General features: G+C 50.2%; 1 protein-coding gene across 1 annotated transcript in view; it reads right to left on the bottom strand.

Annotated features, from left to right (window-relative positions):
• GALNT10 (polypeptide N-acetylgalactosaminyltransferase 10) overlaps positions 1-15,148 on the bottom strand; it is a 214,038-nt gene extending 198,890 nt beyond the window's left edge. The window contains exon 1 of the mRNA XM_059417212.1: positions 14,912-15,148. Within this exon, the coding sequence (XP_059273195.1) occupies positions 14,912-15,070 (159 nt within the window). The 5' untranslated portion in view covers positions 15,071-15,148. The remainder of the gene's footprint in view (positions 1-14,911) is intronic.
• Positions 15,149-15,355: the final 207 nt, after the last annotated feature.

The following is a 15,355-nucleotide window of genomic DNA, read 5'->3' as shown; positions in this document are numbered from 1 at the left end:
CAGCTAACCCTTTCCCTGCCTGGCTAAGTCACCTTCAAAGGCCTAGGTGATGATTCCCTCCTTTAAGAAGCCTTTCCTTGTGGGATGCCTGGGTGGCTCAGTTGGTTAAGCAGCTGCCTTCAGCTCAGGTCATGATCCCAGGGTCCTGGGATCGAGTCCCACATCGGGCTCCTTGCTCAGCAGGGAGCCTGCTTCTCTCTCTCTCTCTTCCTGCCACTCTGTCTGCATGTGCTTGCTCGCTCTCTCTCCGACAAATAAATAAATAAAATCTTTAAAAAAAAAAAAAAAAAAAAAAAAGAAGCCTTTCCTTGCTCCACCCACCCAGCCCACCTGGGTTTATCTGCTCTCCTATGTGCTCATGTAGAACCCGCACCTGCAATCATCAGAAGAAGATCGTACTATTCTGAATGACCTGCTGGGTGTATGGAGTCAAGGTTAGTGGTAAGGCTCAGGACCCTGCATTTCCATCAGTGACCAACCTGTGACCTTGGGTGCAACATTTCCTCTTGCTGGTGCTTAGTGCCCTCATCTATAACATGGGGCTATTACAGTGTGTACCTTTGGGTTGCTATGAAGATTAAGAACAGCAATTTATATAAAGTGCTTCACACTGTGCCTGGCAAAAGTAGCCTGCGTGGTATAGTTCGTATTATGAGTATCTGATTCTCAGAGCTGCAGGTTACACCTCTTCATGTCCTCACTACCTGGTACAGTGTCTGGACCACTGCGGGGCATAATGCACAAATGAACGGACTCATTCTGCCTCCACTTGTATATCCCCCAAACTGGCCTGCAGCCCCCAGTGCTTCCCACATTGCCATATTCACCCTTCTGATCTGGCCCCTCTGCTCAGATCGACTTTTGTGTAAAAACTGACCATGGCGGGGGGTTTAGGGGGCCTGGGTGGCTCAGATGTTAAGCCTATGCCTTTGGCTCAGGTCATGATCCCAGGGTCCTGGGATTGAGCCCCACATTGGGCTCCCTGCTCAGCAGGAAGCCTGCTTCTCCCTCTTCCCCTGCTTGTGTTCCCTCTCTCGCTGTTTGTCTGTCTCTCTCTCTCTCTGTCAAATAAATAAATAAATCATCTTTTAAAAAGGAAAAAAAGCAAACCTGTCCATGGCTTCCCTACTTCCAGAAGTCCAGCCTGCCCAGCCTCCCAGCCTCCCACCAGAGCTCTGGCCCTACCTCCCTACAGCTACTTAACAGACATCTGAAAGTTCAGTGACTTTGGCTTACTCCTGTTCTTAGAATGGGCTCCCTGCTTTCTGCTACCTGAGAGGCCTCACTCCTTCCCCAGGGCCACCTTAAAAGTCACTACTTTCCAGATGTCCTCAACCCATGCAATCTGCTCCCCCACCCAGAGTATCACAACACAGGGCTGACCCCTCCTTCAGTACTAAGTATGCCCTGCCTTGTGCATACATCACTGAGAACCTACCCGTCCAGGCCCCTTGTAGACCAAAAGCCCTCTGAAGGCAGGAGCTGTTTTCTATACTTAACACATAGTAGGACCCCAAATCAATTAAGCTGGGACCCAAAACAAAAAGAAATGACTGAAATCATTATACCTGAAACTCAGAAAAAGAAAGATAATACGGTTAAATGAAAGGCAGTATGCACCAAGTATTTACTCATTGGTATTCCAGGCTAATAGCTAAGTTAAAGAATTTTTTAAAAAGAGGCTGATCTGTTAATAAGGAGAGTGGCATTAAAGAATACATACATGCAGGGTAATATGCTAATCCTCCATAGGAAAAGAGGATTTTTCCACGAATTAAAAAGGAATCCAAGTAGCTGGAAGAGATTATGACAATTATGCCTGCCTTGCAGAGTGTTTTATCCACCTCTACCCAAACACAACACACCATCACATTCACGCACATCCATGAAACAATCTGATGAGAAAATGGGAAACGGTCCAAGCATGTATGTCTTAGGGCTACCATGAAAAAGCACCACCAAGCAGGCAGCTTAAAACAACAGAAACATATTGTTCCGGTGTTCTGGAGGGTACAAGTTCAATATCAAGGTGATGGCAGGGCCATGCTCCCTCCAAAGCCTCTGGAGGAGGCTCTCTTAGCTGTGCCTCTCTTAGCTGCTGGGGGCACCAGGCGTTCCTGGGTTTGCAGGCAGTATCACCCTGGTCTCCGCCTCAGTCTCCCCACGGTCCTGTCCCTCAAAGTTCCTCCTCTCTTGTAAGGACCCCGGTCAGTGGTATGGGATTGAGGCCCCACCTACTCGAGCATGACCTCATCTAAACTAATTACATCTGCAACGACCCTATTTCCTTATAAGGCCACATTCTGAGGTATGGGGGTTAGGACTGCAACGTATCTTTTTAGGGGATATGATTCAACCCATAACATTGCATTCATCCATTTAATGGTAGATGGGGTCCTGGGAGAAGGACCTCACCACCCCTAGGGTCACATAGCAACTAAACACATTTGTTCCACTGGGAAGAGACTAGAACATGGGTCAGCAAACCATGATGTGCCAAATCCAGTCTGCAGCCTGTTTTTGCAAATAAAGTTTTATTGGAACCCAGCAGAGTTGTTCATTAATGTATTATCTCTGGCTGCTTTCACACTACAATGACAGAGTTGAGAAGTCGCTGCAGAGACCATATGGCCCACGAAGCCTGACATATTCTCTGGACTGAAAGAATACATAACATACACTGGCCAAGTTTGGAGATGGACCTTCTAGAAACAGGAGGAAGCCCAGGCCCACATGGCAGCTCTCTGCAATCCCTTCTCTCCAGCTGGAACCTCACCCAACGGGCTGTCCTACTGGGAAAGCTCCTTCAACATTACTTTCCTCTGCCTAGAGAAACAGCAAAACATAGCACTATAACATTCGTGCCACTAAAGCTAGACAAATTAAATTCTATAAGCATTTGCAAGAGATAGATATTAATTCTAACTGGAAAGATCAGGGAAGACTTTCTGGGAAAGGAAAGATTTGAGAAGAGCCTGAAAAGAAAGACAGTGGGCACTCGAGAAATCCTCTAAGCCTCCCTGAGCCATAGCAGATTACCCAAGACTCTGCTGAGCTAAGAGAGTGAGTTTCCTCTCACTGAAGGTGTTCAAGCCAAAAACCGCTGACCTCTTGGCAAGGATGAGGTTGGGGGAGATGGGGCAAGATGAAAGATAGCCCCTTGGAATTAGGGATTCTTCAGTCTCATCTCTTATCACTTGCTGAGAGAGACACACACAGCATAGTAACAGGGAGAGACAGACGGACACAGAGCAGAGAGGGTTGAGGACGGCTGGGGGGGAGGGGGGTGGAAGAGGCATATTCACTCCCAAAGCAGGAGAGCCCACATGAACCACACAGACAGGAAAGCCATCCCAGCTTCCTTCCCCTCTAACTCCTCAAAGAAGGAACAAAAGCCTGACAATTAGGATTAAAACTAATCAAATGTCCCTTCAATACCTCTGGCTTGGCACCTGGCAGCCTTCTTAATGTGCCCCATTGTTCCCTGGCCAGGCCTCCCACTGCCAGGGGAGAGGAAGGGCAGCAGCCCAGCCAGGATCCCAGCTGGGGAGGGAGGCACACTCCACATATACCCTGCGAACTCCTCCTCAGGGAAACCCTAGGGCTCCAGAACAGAGGGGACCTGCCTACCCCGGCAGGAAAGAGAACAGAGCCGAGAGCGCTGTCTGACAAGTGCCCAGAGCAAGGGGCACAAGCAAGTCTGAAAACCAACCAGTCCTCTTAGCTGGACTCTTCTGGCATGCCGGGAACACAATCCCCACTTTACAAAGGAGGAAATGGAGGTCAAGAGGGGTTCCACGACTTGCCATGGTGTCACTAAAGCATGGTAGTTAAGAGCACAGGTTTTAGAGTCAGAAGTCTCAGTCACAGTCCCACCACTTGTTTCCCCTGCAGGTCTGGGAAGCAGCTTCAGCTTCCTGGGCATCGGCCTTCCCATCTGCGAAAGGACCACAGTAAGAGCACATACCGTGCTGAAGAACGAGAAAAGCCCAGTTCATAGCATGCACCAAGAACTCAATAAACTAATGATCATTATTGTCACTGCTGTGGAGCCAGGGCTCAGAAAGCAAACTCTCAGCTCTGGACCAGCTGCCACACCTTCTGTGCCCAATACCCCATGTATGCCCTACTGCCACACCAGCAGCCACCTGGAACCTCTAAAGAAGGTTCCTGAAGCAGGCGGGAGGAGGGGAGCTCCAGCCACCCCTGCCCCCAGCAAAGGGTCCCGTACTCATAGACACAGGTGGCTGTGTTCAGCTGAACTGCCTCACCCAGTTAGCTCAGAGCCCTCACACAAGCCCTCTCTTTTCCAGAAATGCCCCCAGAGGCCTTTGAGGCCTCCTCAGACAAGGGAATGCAGCATGTGCCATTCCTGCTGGAAAGCTGTCTTTCCTCTCCTTTTAGGCTCCCAACACTCCGGCAGTAACAAGAATGCACGTTCTGGGGTTTCCTGACATGCCAGGAAGCCCAAGGCAGAAAACAAAGTGGGCTTTGTGCTCTCATCATTTCTAACAAACCTACAGCAGCCCCTGACGCAGCTGGAGCAAACTTCGTCAGACAGGGTAGCCCTCAAATTCAGAATACCTAAAAACACAGAGAAACAAGGTGAGTGGCTCTTGGGCTCAGACAGAGCTGGAATATAAATCATCCGGATATAAATTCAAGTGACTTTGTTCAAAAGCCTAAGGTTTATATGTTTCTATTTCCAAGTAACTATCTTCTCCCCCACACCAAAAAGTGCATCAGGCTTAGAGTCAAAAAGGACGAGCCTCCACCTACTGGCTCTGTGACTAGTCACGCACGTCCCTATGACCTTCGAATCTCAGTTTTCTCTTCTGTAAAGTGGGCTCATAAGCCCTGTTGTGCCTCCCCGGGGACATCAACAGAACAAAGTAGACAAAGGTTAGAAAGGAGGGGTCCCAAACTCACAAACCTCCAGAGGCCAGGCTGGTTATGTGAAAGGGAGAACCGAGGTTTGAGCTGAGACCTGTCTAGAGCAGGCAACTGCGGCCTAGCTCCAGACACGGTCTGTGACACCGGGCCCAGCAGCAAGACTTTCACATTTTTTCTCATAAGCCAGAAGTGAGAATTTTTTTAAATGTGAAATATCCCAGTGTTAAGTAGGGACAACTTTCCAACACTTAAAAATAAAGATGCCCTTGGGGCACCTGGGTGGCTCCACTGATTAAACGGCTGACTCTTGGTTTCCACTCAGCTCACCATCTCAAGATCATGAGATCAAACCCCTCTTAGGGCTCTGTGTGCAGTGTGGAGCCTGCTTGAGTCTTTCCCTGTCTTTTCCATTCCCCCTCTGCTCCTCTACCTGCGCTCTCTCTCTCAAATAAATAAACAAAATTTTGTTTTAAAAAAAGTTTTGTTTTTTTTTTTTAAATAAAGATGCCCAACCATCTGTGGGCCAACCCTGGGTGAACCATGGGAGACACATGGATGGCTGTGTCTGGCCTGCACCTCCATTAAAGCATATAGGTAAGGCTTAAAAAAAAAAAAAAAAAATAGTACAAAGGTCAAATGAAGTTCTCTGAGGGAGAGAGTCATTAAGGATTATTGTCAATAAAATGACCAGGAATCCTACTACAGGTATGATCACGAACTCTTCCCTAGTTAGAGGCCAGATTTAGAAACCTATTATATCACAAATAGACATGCATATATATTTTTTCACTGTCAGCCGCTGACGCGGATCAATACTCAGGAGGAAACACACTAAAATAACAGTGTTCAGTTTCGCACATACAATGTGCTTCGGCAGCAGGAAGTAATTCTCACACACATTCCCCCACCAGATGTTTCCAACCTGTTCCTTTAAGAAACCCCCCTCCTCCAGAAGCCCCCACCAGCACCCTCTGCCTCACAGCCGGCCCCTCGGGCCCCTTGGAGGAAGCTGGCATCTGTAATTCACGGAAGAGATTCGTACACACACTCAACCCCAGTTAACTGGGCTCTTGGGAGGCTGCCCGAGGGAGCAAGTGTGGTCCTGGGGAAGAAAGTAAAGGGAGGCTCCCCCAGAGTCATAGGGCCAGCAGGTGGCAAGACAGCAGAAGGAAGCCTGGGGCCAGGTGCTCTGCTGGAGTGAGACACCTGGCTGGAATCCTGTTTCCATCTCTTCCTAGCTGTGTGGCCCTACATATGTCCGTGACCCCTCTACACCTCAGCTTTCTCATCGTTACTGTAATCCTCACAACACTGTGGAACAGTGACCACTGTGCTCATTTTAGGGTCAGGCTGGAGTTGAAGTCCCGAGTGGGAAACCGAGTGAGCGAGCAAATGCCAGTGGTGGGCCTGGGATCAGAGAAGCTTGTGCCCAGTCCCGCACTCCTGGCTCAATGGAGAGATGCAGAGGCCTTCCTAATGCCACACCTTCCCAGGGAGGCCCTGGTTCAGTACTCCCCTAACCCCTACTTCCAAGCACCTCCTCCTTGCCCCCAAGGCAGGAGGGCAGAGCGCCCATCCCAGAAGAGCAACAGACCACAGGCATCAGGGAAAATACAACATGAGACACCCAGAGAGTCCTCCTGGCCTGAGGCAGAGCAATTTTCAAAGTGCACCGCCCATCCCGGATCCCGGATCCCGGATCCTGGTTCCCCAACCCCAGGCAACTGATAGAGTGCCACGAACAGCAGGCACCACAGAGCCCTCTGGGAGCACTGCTTGCCAACCTGGGGAACTGCAAATAAACACACTCCTCAGGAATACAAGTTCAAAGGCAGTCCCAGAGCGCTCCTTGGGAGAATGGAGTTGGCCCCTGGGGAAGGTGAGCTCTGCCTCCCAGGGGTGCTGACGAGCTGAGGATGTGGGCAGAAAGGCGAGAGTTCCCGGATGGACTCTCAACAGAATTTGTTAAATACGCAGATCCTTGGCCCACCCCAGACTGGTCCCATCGTGCTCCCTGGGCATGAGCCCTAGAGTCCCCACTAACAGGCTCCCCAGGGACTGCGAAGCACCCGCAAAGAACCGTTCTTCAAGGCTAAGCTTCCTGCTCTCAGCCAGAAAGTTACTGAGTACCGGCCATAACATCCACTCCCTCGCTTCTTCAGTCACTCAGCAAATATTTTGGGCAAACAAGAGTGGGTGACTGAGACAGTTTAGTCCCTGCCTTCGGGAGCCGACACTCTGGGCAGATTAAATAAAACAATTACACTGCATGATGCATTTATGTAAGGGGCTCTGGGCCCTTTTAGGAGACCACCTAACTGCAGGCTGCCCCTGTAGGAGTGAGTGAGGCTTAGGGGCCTGGTGGCAGGGAAGGAGATATGAGAGGCAAGGGAGCAGCCTGGGTGGAGGCTGAGAGACAAGGAACAGCCTGACAGGTGCCAGGAGTGAGCCACAGGAAGAAGCACAAGACCCTGCGTTTCTGGAAAGTCACCTGATCTAAGCGGGCAGATGATAAGATCAGTGCTCAGGGGACCTAAGACCAGTAAGCAACTCCTGGGGGCTGGAGTGACCACAAAAGACTTCCTGGGGAGGCCTGGGTGGCTCTGTGGGTTAAGCATCCGACTCTTGATTTCAGCTTGGGTCGTGATCTCAAGAGTTCTGAGAGCCAGCCCCACAATGGGTGTGGAACCTGCTTAAGATTCTCTCACTCCTTCTTCCCATCCCCTGCCACCCCCCAACCCCCACATGCAAGCTCTCTCTAAAAACAAACAAATAAAAAAAAAAAACTTCCTGGAGGTGGCAAAGAGTACTTCCTAGAAGGATGCAGAGGGGCTGGGTTCTTTCCTAGGGCAGGAAGTGGGAAGGTGCCCTCAATAATTGCTTCAGATTCCGAAGAGTGGGGGGGAGTGGGGTACAAAGAGCAGCCTGTGCAGACACACCTTCCTTCCCACCCCTGATCAGCAGCAAAACTGCTCAGCTTCCAGCAACAATTCATTCAACCACCGAAAGAACCCCCCTCAACACATACATACAGAACACTGTTTCCATTTTCCAGATCAAGAAATCCAGGCACAGAGGTCAAGTGACTTCCCCAAGGATAGGGATCTGAATCAAGCAGTGTAGCTCTAAAACTAGAGCCCTATATACTGCCCCAGAGCGGCTCAATCTAGGAGGACTGGGCAGTCCCTCTGCCAATGGGGCTTCAGTGGGGGTTGGGCGAGGGTTCCTCGTCAAGGTCACACCACCACCAACTGACTTCATGGGTTGCTCCTCAGCCACGGCAGAGGTTCAGTCTTAGAACAGTGGTCTTCCCCATCTGCTCAGATGTCAGGGCTCCCCTAGCAGCCTTGCAGGAGCACATGGAAGGGCAGGGTGGGAAACGGGTCCTTTGTCCTGCTTAGGCCCTGGGTCAGAGACCTGTAGGCTCAAACACCAGCTCCACAACCACAGGCTGCACAGACTACGCATCCAGCCAGCACTCACACCTCTGTGAGCCCTGGTTCCCTCATTCATTCCTGCCTGTTTCTAATTGGGATTGTTTAACAAGATGTACAGGTAAAGGGCCTCTTAGTCCACTGCCTAGCAGAGTAAGTGCCAAACACATGGTAGCTGCTATGATGATGATTATTAACCTCATCATTCTCCCTGTCATCTGTACCATCACCATCCTTATTAGTGTCATTTAATGCTGGGGCTTTTATGACCCAAGCAAACAGAAGAAAATCCAGCATCCGAAGCTCAGAATTCTCTCAAAACCAAAGGGAAGGAAAACGTGGGCCTGCTTTTTTCCCTTCCTTCTCCTATCTACACTCAGCAGAGGGCAGCAAACAGGAACCATCCAAAGATAAGAGAGAGAGAGGAGAGAGACACATGGAGAGAAAGCTACACACTCATAAATACACACCCACCCACCACAGCAAGCTGAATTGTTTAGCTTCCTCTAGCTTCCAAAGTATGAACACTCCGCCTCCTCCAGCTAAGAAGGCCAGGCAGAAAAAAAAGTCGAAGCTGAAGAGACAGAAGTTCTTTTTCAGCTTGAGAGAAATTTTCAATGAACTGACTTTGAACGTGTGTGTGTGTGTGTGTGTGTGTGAGCACACACACACACAGGGAGGGTGGGCAGCAGCTCTCTGGGAAATTGGGGGGGGGGGGGGGGGGGGGGGAGAAAGCAGTAGCAGAACTCACAGGCAAGACTGAATAAAGACAGCTTTCAACCACACTTTATCTCAGCCCTCTACTCCTCACTGGCAAGCCTCTACCTTCCAGCTTTCCTCAGGAGGACAGTGAGGCTCCCAGAGTGCAACAGCCCAGCCAAAAGATGGCAGAGCTGGGATGAGAACACAGACCTTCAGACTGAAGGTACAGTGATCAACGCTGAGTCCACAATGGCCGAGAGGTTTTTACCTCAGGGACCAAGCCTGATTCCCCCAGGAGTGGCAGCTTGGGACACTAGGTCAGTAGAGGTTCCGGAATGGACACCTGTTGTCTTCATCCCCCCTAGACTGCATTTCCCCTCCTTCCCACAAAAGCACTCGGATTCTTCTCTGGGAACTGCTCTTCTACAATTCCGATGGCCCAAGCCTCACCCTAGCTCCAGGGTGGGTTAAGTCAATCAGCAAAGCTCATGCTCTTGACAAGTGTGAATGGTTTAGAGAGCATATTAGATCTATATTGGGCAGTTAATACCTAAAGAGATCTTGCTAGCACTTAGAGGGGAAAAAGTTCCCTCTCTCTTGTAGAAAAGCTACCACAAGAGACAGACTCTCTCCTCCAGGATCTGGGTATGGATATGAGGTCGGAAAGAGCTACAACCACTTTTTGCTACCATAAGGGCTCAGTCTAGGCCATGAACCTCTAGATCAGACCATACCTGAAGCCATCATGATTACAGGAGCTAATATATCCCCTTACTCATTTCAGCCCATTCTGTTACTTACAAGTGACAGAGAATCCAAAGTGGTTCCTCAGCTCACATGAGCGCCATTTGCCACAGGTGGCAGTAATGATGCCGCATGCGATGCACCCATTTACTTTCTCAATTTCCTTGTCGGATCCCTTTGCCACCTTAAAGTCTGATTCATTTTACTTGCTTTAATGCTATAAAAACTTGGGAAGAAATGTATAAAAATGGATCTGCAAAAAAGCCAGATAAGTTCCAGCCAATAACTGGGCATTAAATATCACACTCCAAAACCGGGACAGATGATCTTGACTAATGTGTGATAATGGTAGAGAAGGATCAATTATTGGGATGTGGGGGTAAAAATATTCATGGTGAAATAGAGCAGGGATGTGGAGAAGAACCGGGTTCTGATCTGCACTACCCGCTCTGAGAACAGATTTCCCCTCTCCTGGGCTTCAGTTTCCACACCTACAAAACAAGGAGGCTGACGAGATGACTTCTGAAGCTCCGACACATCTCAATCATTCAGCAAACACATTCTGACCGTCTTCCAAGTACCAAGCCTTATGCTACGTTCTAGAAGAGGATGTGTTTCCTCCTTCAAGACTTTTCTGGAAGGGGAGGCCACGATGCATTTGCTAGCCAAAGGAACTCAGGAAGGTACAGGGAACCTCCTCTCCCCACTGCACTGGGCGGGAAGACAGAGGTTCTCTGAGAAGAAAGACTCTTATTTCAGTCTTCCTGGAAGCCAGGATATCTAGATGGGATGCTGAGGGTCAGATATATACAAAATACAGAACCCAGTGCAAACACCATCAGGAGCCACCAGTTTGCCTCTGGGGTGTTTTTCAGTGATGGGCTCCTGATGCCATCCTTGTGTAAGAATCAACTGTGTACAAAGTACGATCAGCAACTAGATGGTTATCTCTGAAATGGGTCTTTGCGTTTTCATCCCTGATTCCCTTATTTGTTATTGTGCCACTGGTGCCAACAGATTAAAGACTGACCACCCTCAGAGTATAAACACATCCCTAAGTAGTAAGCTGTGTCACAACCTAGGTACAGGGAGGCCTGTTTTAACATACTTCTACTGTTTGGACCTTTGCAGTATGTGCTTCCAAACAAACTCATGGAGCCCCAGGAAGCTCAAGTTGGAAACATCCTAACGGAAGATCTATTCCCTGTGTCGCAAATAAATTTCAACATGCCATTAACTCCACTTGGGTAGCAATGTGGAGAAACAGTCTGAAGCCAAGTCCGGGCTTAGTGGGAAAGAGACTAGTGAGCAAGGTCTGCCCTGGCCAGGGAAGGGGAGCACCATTATGATACACATCTACCTTCCCTCTCCTGAATATAAACCTTTACTTTATAGTTGAGAGATCAAGGACCAAAGAGGTTAAACCACTTTCCTAAGATCCCCCGGGGAGTTCAGGGGCAGGAGAGAGGAACTAGAACCCCAGCCTCTGTCCCCAGGCCTTCCTTAGCTGGGCTCCGAGGAGTGTACAAACCTAGGATGACAGAAGGAATGCAGGGAGCCAGATTTGCTCAGGGAAACCAACCCAAACCAACCGAGCCCCACTGGCATCAGATTTCAGCTGGGCATGCAGACAGACAAGAGATTAGCAGGATAAAGGGTCCCAGCCCCTCCGTGGAAAATTAAAGAAATCATTCCAAGGCTACATTTCTATGGTGCTTAACTTTCTGATGGGTAAGGCTGTGCCGCCAGGAAGACGAAAAAGGGGTGGGGTGAGAGGGAAGGTATTGATTTCTGGACGTTCTAAGAATAAGGTTCAGCTCTGACACAATGAGAAAAACTCTTAATACTTGAAAATTAAAATCACTGGTATTCTATTATCCTACCAATTTCCATTCCACAGTCGCTATTATCCAATGAAGTCATTTCTCACAAGAGATTATGGCTCTGAAATGGGGGAGGAGACTACATCACATTTCCTAACATGGGTGTTTGACAGCTAGTTCCCAGGTCTGGAATGAGAAGCAGACTGCAGGATCAAACCAAGGCATTAAACAGACTGGGGCTAGGAATGAGCGGGACACCTAAATTAAAATGAAGATGGCTCTAGTTAAATTTTAAATAAATCAATAAATAGAATGAAGATAGCTTCAGGACTGGCTTTTCTTGCTCAGTTTTGCAACTCTCTGAGAAGCCAGCTGTCTGACCAGCTAAATGTTGAAATCCTAAAAGCATTATGTGTCCTTTATAAATCAGCTGCCCTACCCAGCTCCAGAACTATACCTAGGATGAGCCAGCAGAACAGTTCTATAGACTTACTTTCTAGTAGACGATAAATGCTCACAACTTGAAACTCTTTTATTCTTCAATCCAGGGGAGAAGTCAAGGAGTTAAAGGACTGCTCTAACAGTGGGTATGTTAACCCTCAAACCCACAGGGAACATATTTTGCATGTGGATAAAGTCCTGCCAGACTTTCCTCCAAAGCCTCTGCAGTTATTTCTCCCCAAAAGAGCAACAAGGTGCTCTGGGATGATGCTCAACAATCACAAGAGTGACAAGGTGAGCTCTGAACTGTTCAGCCCTGTCGAAAGGAGCCCTGTGCGCTCCAGATGCCAGATTTCCCAGAGAGCAGGCTGATGTGTTCGGCGCATGTTCCAGCCGCCTGGGATGAGGGACAGAACACCATCACTCTGAGAACTCAGCCTCCTCCCTCAAGGCCAGCTGACATTCAGAAAGGGGACTGGGGGCCAAGCCTGGTGCTGTGCATCTGCAGGAGAGTGACACAAAAAGTGGCTGTGTGGAAATTTGGCAGAGTATTCCTGAAAGGCAGCAGATGAATGCTGAATCCTACAGCACCTAGCAGAGCTTCTCACTGGAGAAACAGCTCCTTTCTGCTACTCCCAGGAAGCAAGGCGAGTTTCTTTAAAGCAAGGATAAGGCATCCATAGCCCCCACACCCACCACCACACCCTTTCACGTCTTCTTCCTCCTCCTCGTGATATTCCAGGGCAAAAGAAATGAGCGAGAACTAGACCCTCGCGGATGAGCCTGTCTGTCCATTCCAGTTAAGGGCTCTAAGCAGTGCCCAGCTGTTGCTCCCTGATCTGTTCGCCCAAAAGGCTGCCTTACTCCATCAATTCCCTCTTGCACAAGTGAGTAATTTACTTTGAAAGCTCAAGCCAAACTGGCAGTTAACCTTGACCTTCTCTCTACACATCTGGGTCTACAGAAAATGAAAATCAGGACGTCTCTGGCATTCACGACAAATGAAATACGAGGGCTTTCTTCAGGCAGAGGCAGAATGTCAGGAGCTATTTCAGAACTGGCTCCAGATATTCTAAAGGAGAATTAGTGCTCAGGCAGGACACTCCCCACCTTGACCTGGGGCTGTGTCCAGTATGGAGCCCCCACTGCTAGGGATGCTACAAGGGACCCCAGCCCTCAGGAAAGGCACAAGTGGCCACTGTACTCCTCATTGATTCACTGATGGTATCATAATGCTGGATCTGGACCAATAACCACATTTTACGGATGGAGAAAGGGAGGTTCAGAGAGGGAGATGAGAGGTGATCAAAGACAAACACATCAAGTTACAGGTAGTGCTAAGACAGAACCCTGACCTCTGGCCCCTGATGCTGGGACAGGGTAAGAACAGAAGAAAAATTTCATGAAAGAAAAACTCATATGCACACAGAATTTAAGGGAAAGAGGTCTAATATATCTTTCAGGGTTTGAACCAGGGGTTTAGTGAAAGAGTTGAAGGAGCTTAATATCCAAACAATGAGATCGACCAAAAAGATCACCAAGGCCCTCCAGGACGGTTTGCAACAATTCCTAGAGTGACAGGCTGTACTCATATTGGTCATCCCTGTGGCAAGCAGCCTTCCCTCTGTGCTCAAGATGCCAGGCTGCCCAGGCAGCAGCCGGATACCAGGAAGAGAGAGAAAAACATCAACCTCAAAAGTCAGTTCCTTCCCTCATCCTGCCAACAATCAGTCAAGTTTGACCCCGATGGGCAAGTTATCCACTTCCCATGGGACCAAGAAATGCCATAAGAAAACCTGAATGAAATGTCCCACTGCGTGAAACAGTTCAAGCATGTATACACTCACCCATACTGACTGAGCCAGGAGCTGGGAAGGCAGGAGGGCTCTGACAAAGCTTTCTGCTATGAGTCTATATCTATGTGTGACACAACACACACACACACACACACACACACACACACACACACACACACGTGGGTGAGTTCAGAAGCAGGAACGATTAAGATCCTAGTCTTGGCTGCAAGAAACAACGCACCTAATCAAACTGGACAAGTTCAAAAGGGATCATGGGTACTCTCCAAAGGGACACGGAAGGCACCTGATGTTCCATCCTCAGGTCACATGGCGCACAAATAGCCTCTGGGAAATTTTGGGGGTCCCTCCACCAGAACTCCCACTTCTGGACTCCCAGAAGGTCAAAGGCAGGAGGTCCCTCAAGAACCAAGAGCTTCCTCCCTCCCCCTAGACCTGAAGCTCCAAGGGGAGTATGATCTTTGTATCCTCCAAGGCACCCACAGGTCTAGGAAAGATGGAGGGAGAGGGAGAGGAGAGGGGAGGGCAAACAAATGGGGAGAGGAGGGAGGTCAGGTGTCCCATTGCGCAGATGGGAAAACAGGAAAGGGGCTGACCTGAGGAGGCAATCTTGGATCAGCAGGTGGGGACAAAAGCAGAAAAGACCTGGACACTAAATAGAAGGACCGGCAGCTCCTGAAGAAGGAGTCACCCTGGGGTACAGGAATGCAGACAGGACTCTACAAAAGCAAAAGATGCTGGGAGGAAAGGGAATACCAGACAGGGACAGAAAGGAGGATGGTAACCTAAGGTAAGAAACAGACCTTCCAGACTGAGCACCAGGAGTGTCGGTTTCTAGTTCTGATTCGGCCTCTGGCTGACACGGGGGCCCTGGACAAATCCCTGTCCTTCTCTGAGCCTCAATGTTCCCAATCCCCAAAATGGGAAGAACCGAAGAACCGAAGAGTCTCAGGGGCTGACGCTAAGGAGGCAGAAAAGGAAAGGTGGAGGAAGGAACCGAAGGCTCCAGGTGAATGCGGGGAGAGAGTATTCCCACCCCCCACAGCAACGGGGGTCTCACCAGTCCGGCCGCCGGGACCACCGCCGCCCCCGATCCCCCGGGGGTGCCGTCGGGCTGCCGCTCGCGGTACAGCGCCCAGAGCCCCACGTTGGGCAGAAGGACCAGGGCCGCCAGCACCAGCGCCACCGCCTGCAGAAGCCGCTTCTCCTTCCGCCTCATCGGGGCCGGTCAGCCCCGCCGCGCCCCGCCGGCCCCGCCGCACGGCCCCCGGCTCCGCGCGTCCGCCCGTCCGCCCGGCGGCGGCAGCAGCTCGGGCGAGGAGAAGCTGCCGCGGCGCCGGCCCCGCTCCAACTCCGCGGCACTTCCGCCGCTCGCCGGCCGGGGAGCCGGCCTCTGCCACCGCGCCGCCGCCACGGGGGAGGATGTCGCCGCCGCCGCCGCCCCTGAGCCGGCCGAGCCTCGCGCCCCGCACCGCCCCCCTCCAGCTCGGCGGCTGAAGTCTGG

This window comes from Mustela nigripes, chromosome 12 (genome assembly GCF_022355385.1).
Source record: "Mustela nigripes isolate SB6536 chromosome 12, MUSNIG.SB6536, whole genome shotgun sequence".
In the NCBI taxonomy this organism is placed as follows: Eukaryota; Metazoa; Chordata; class Mammalia; order Carnivora; family Mustelidae; genus Mustela; species Mustela nigripes.
This window is presented reverse-complemented; position numbering and strand designations above follow the sequence as displayed.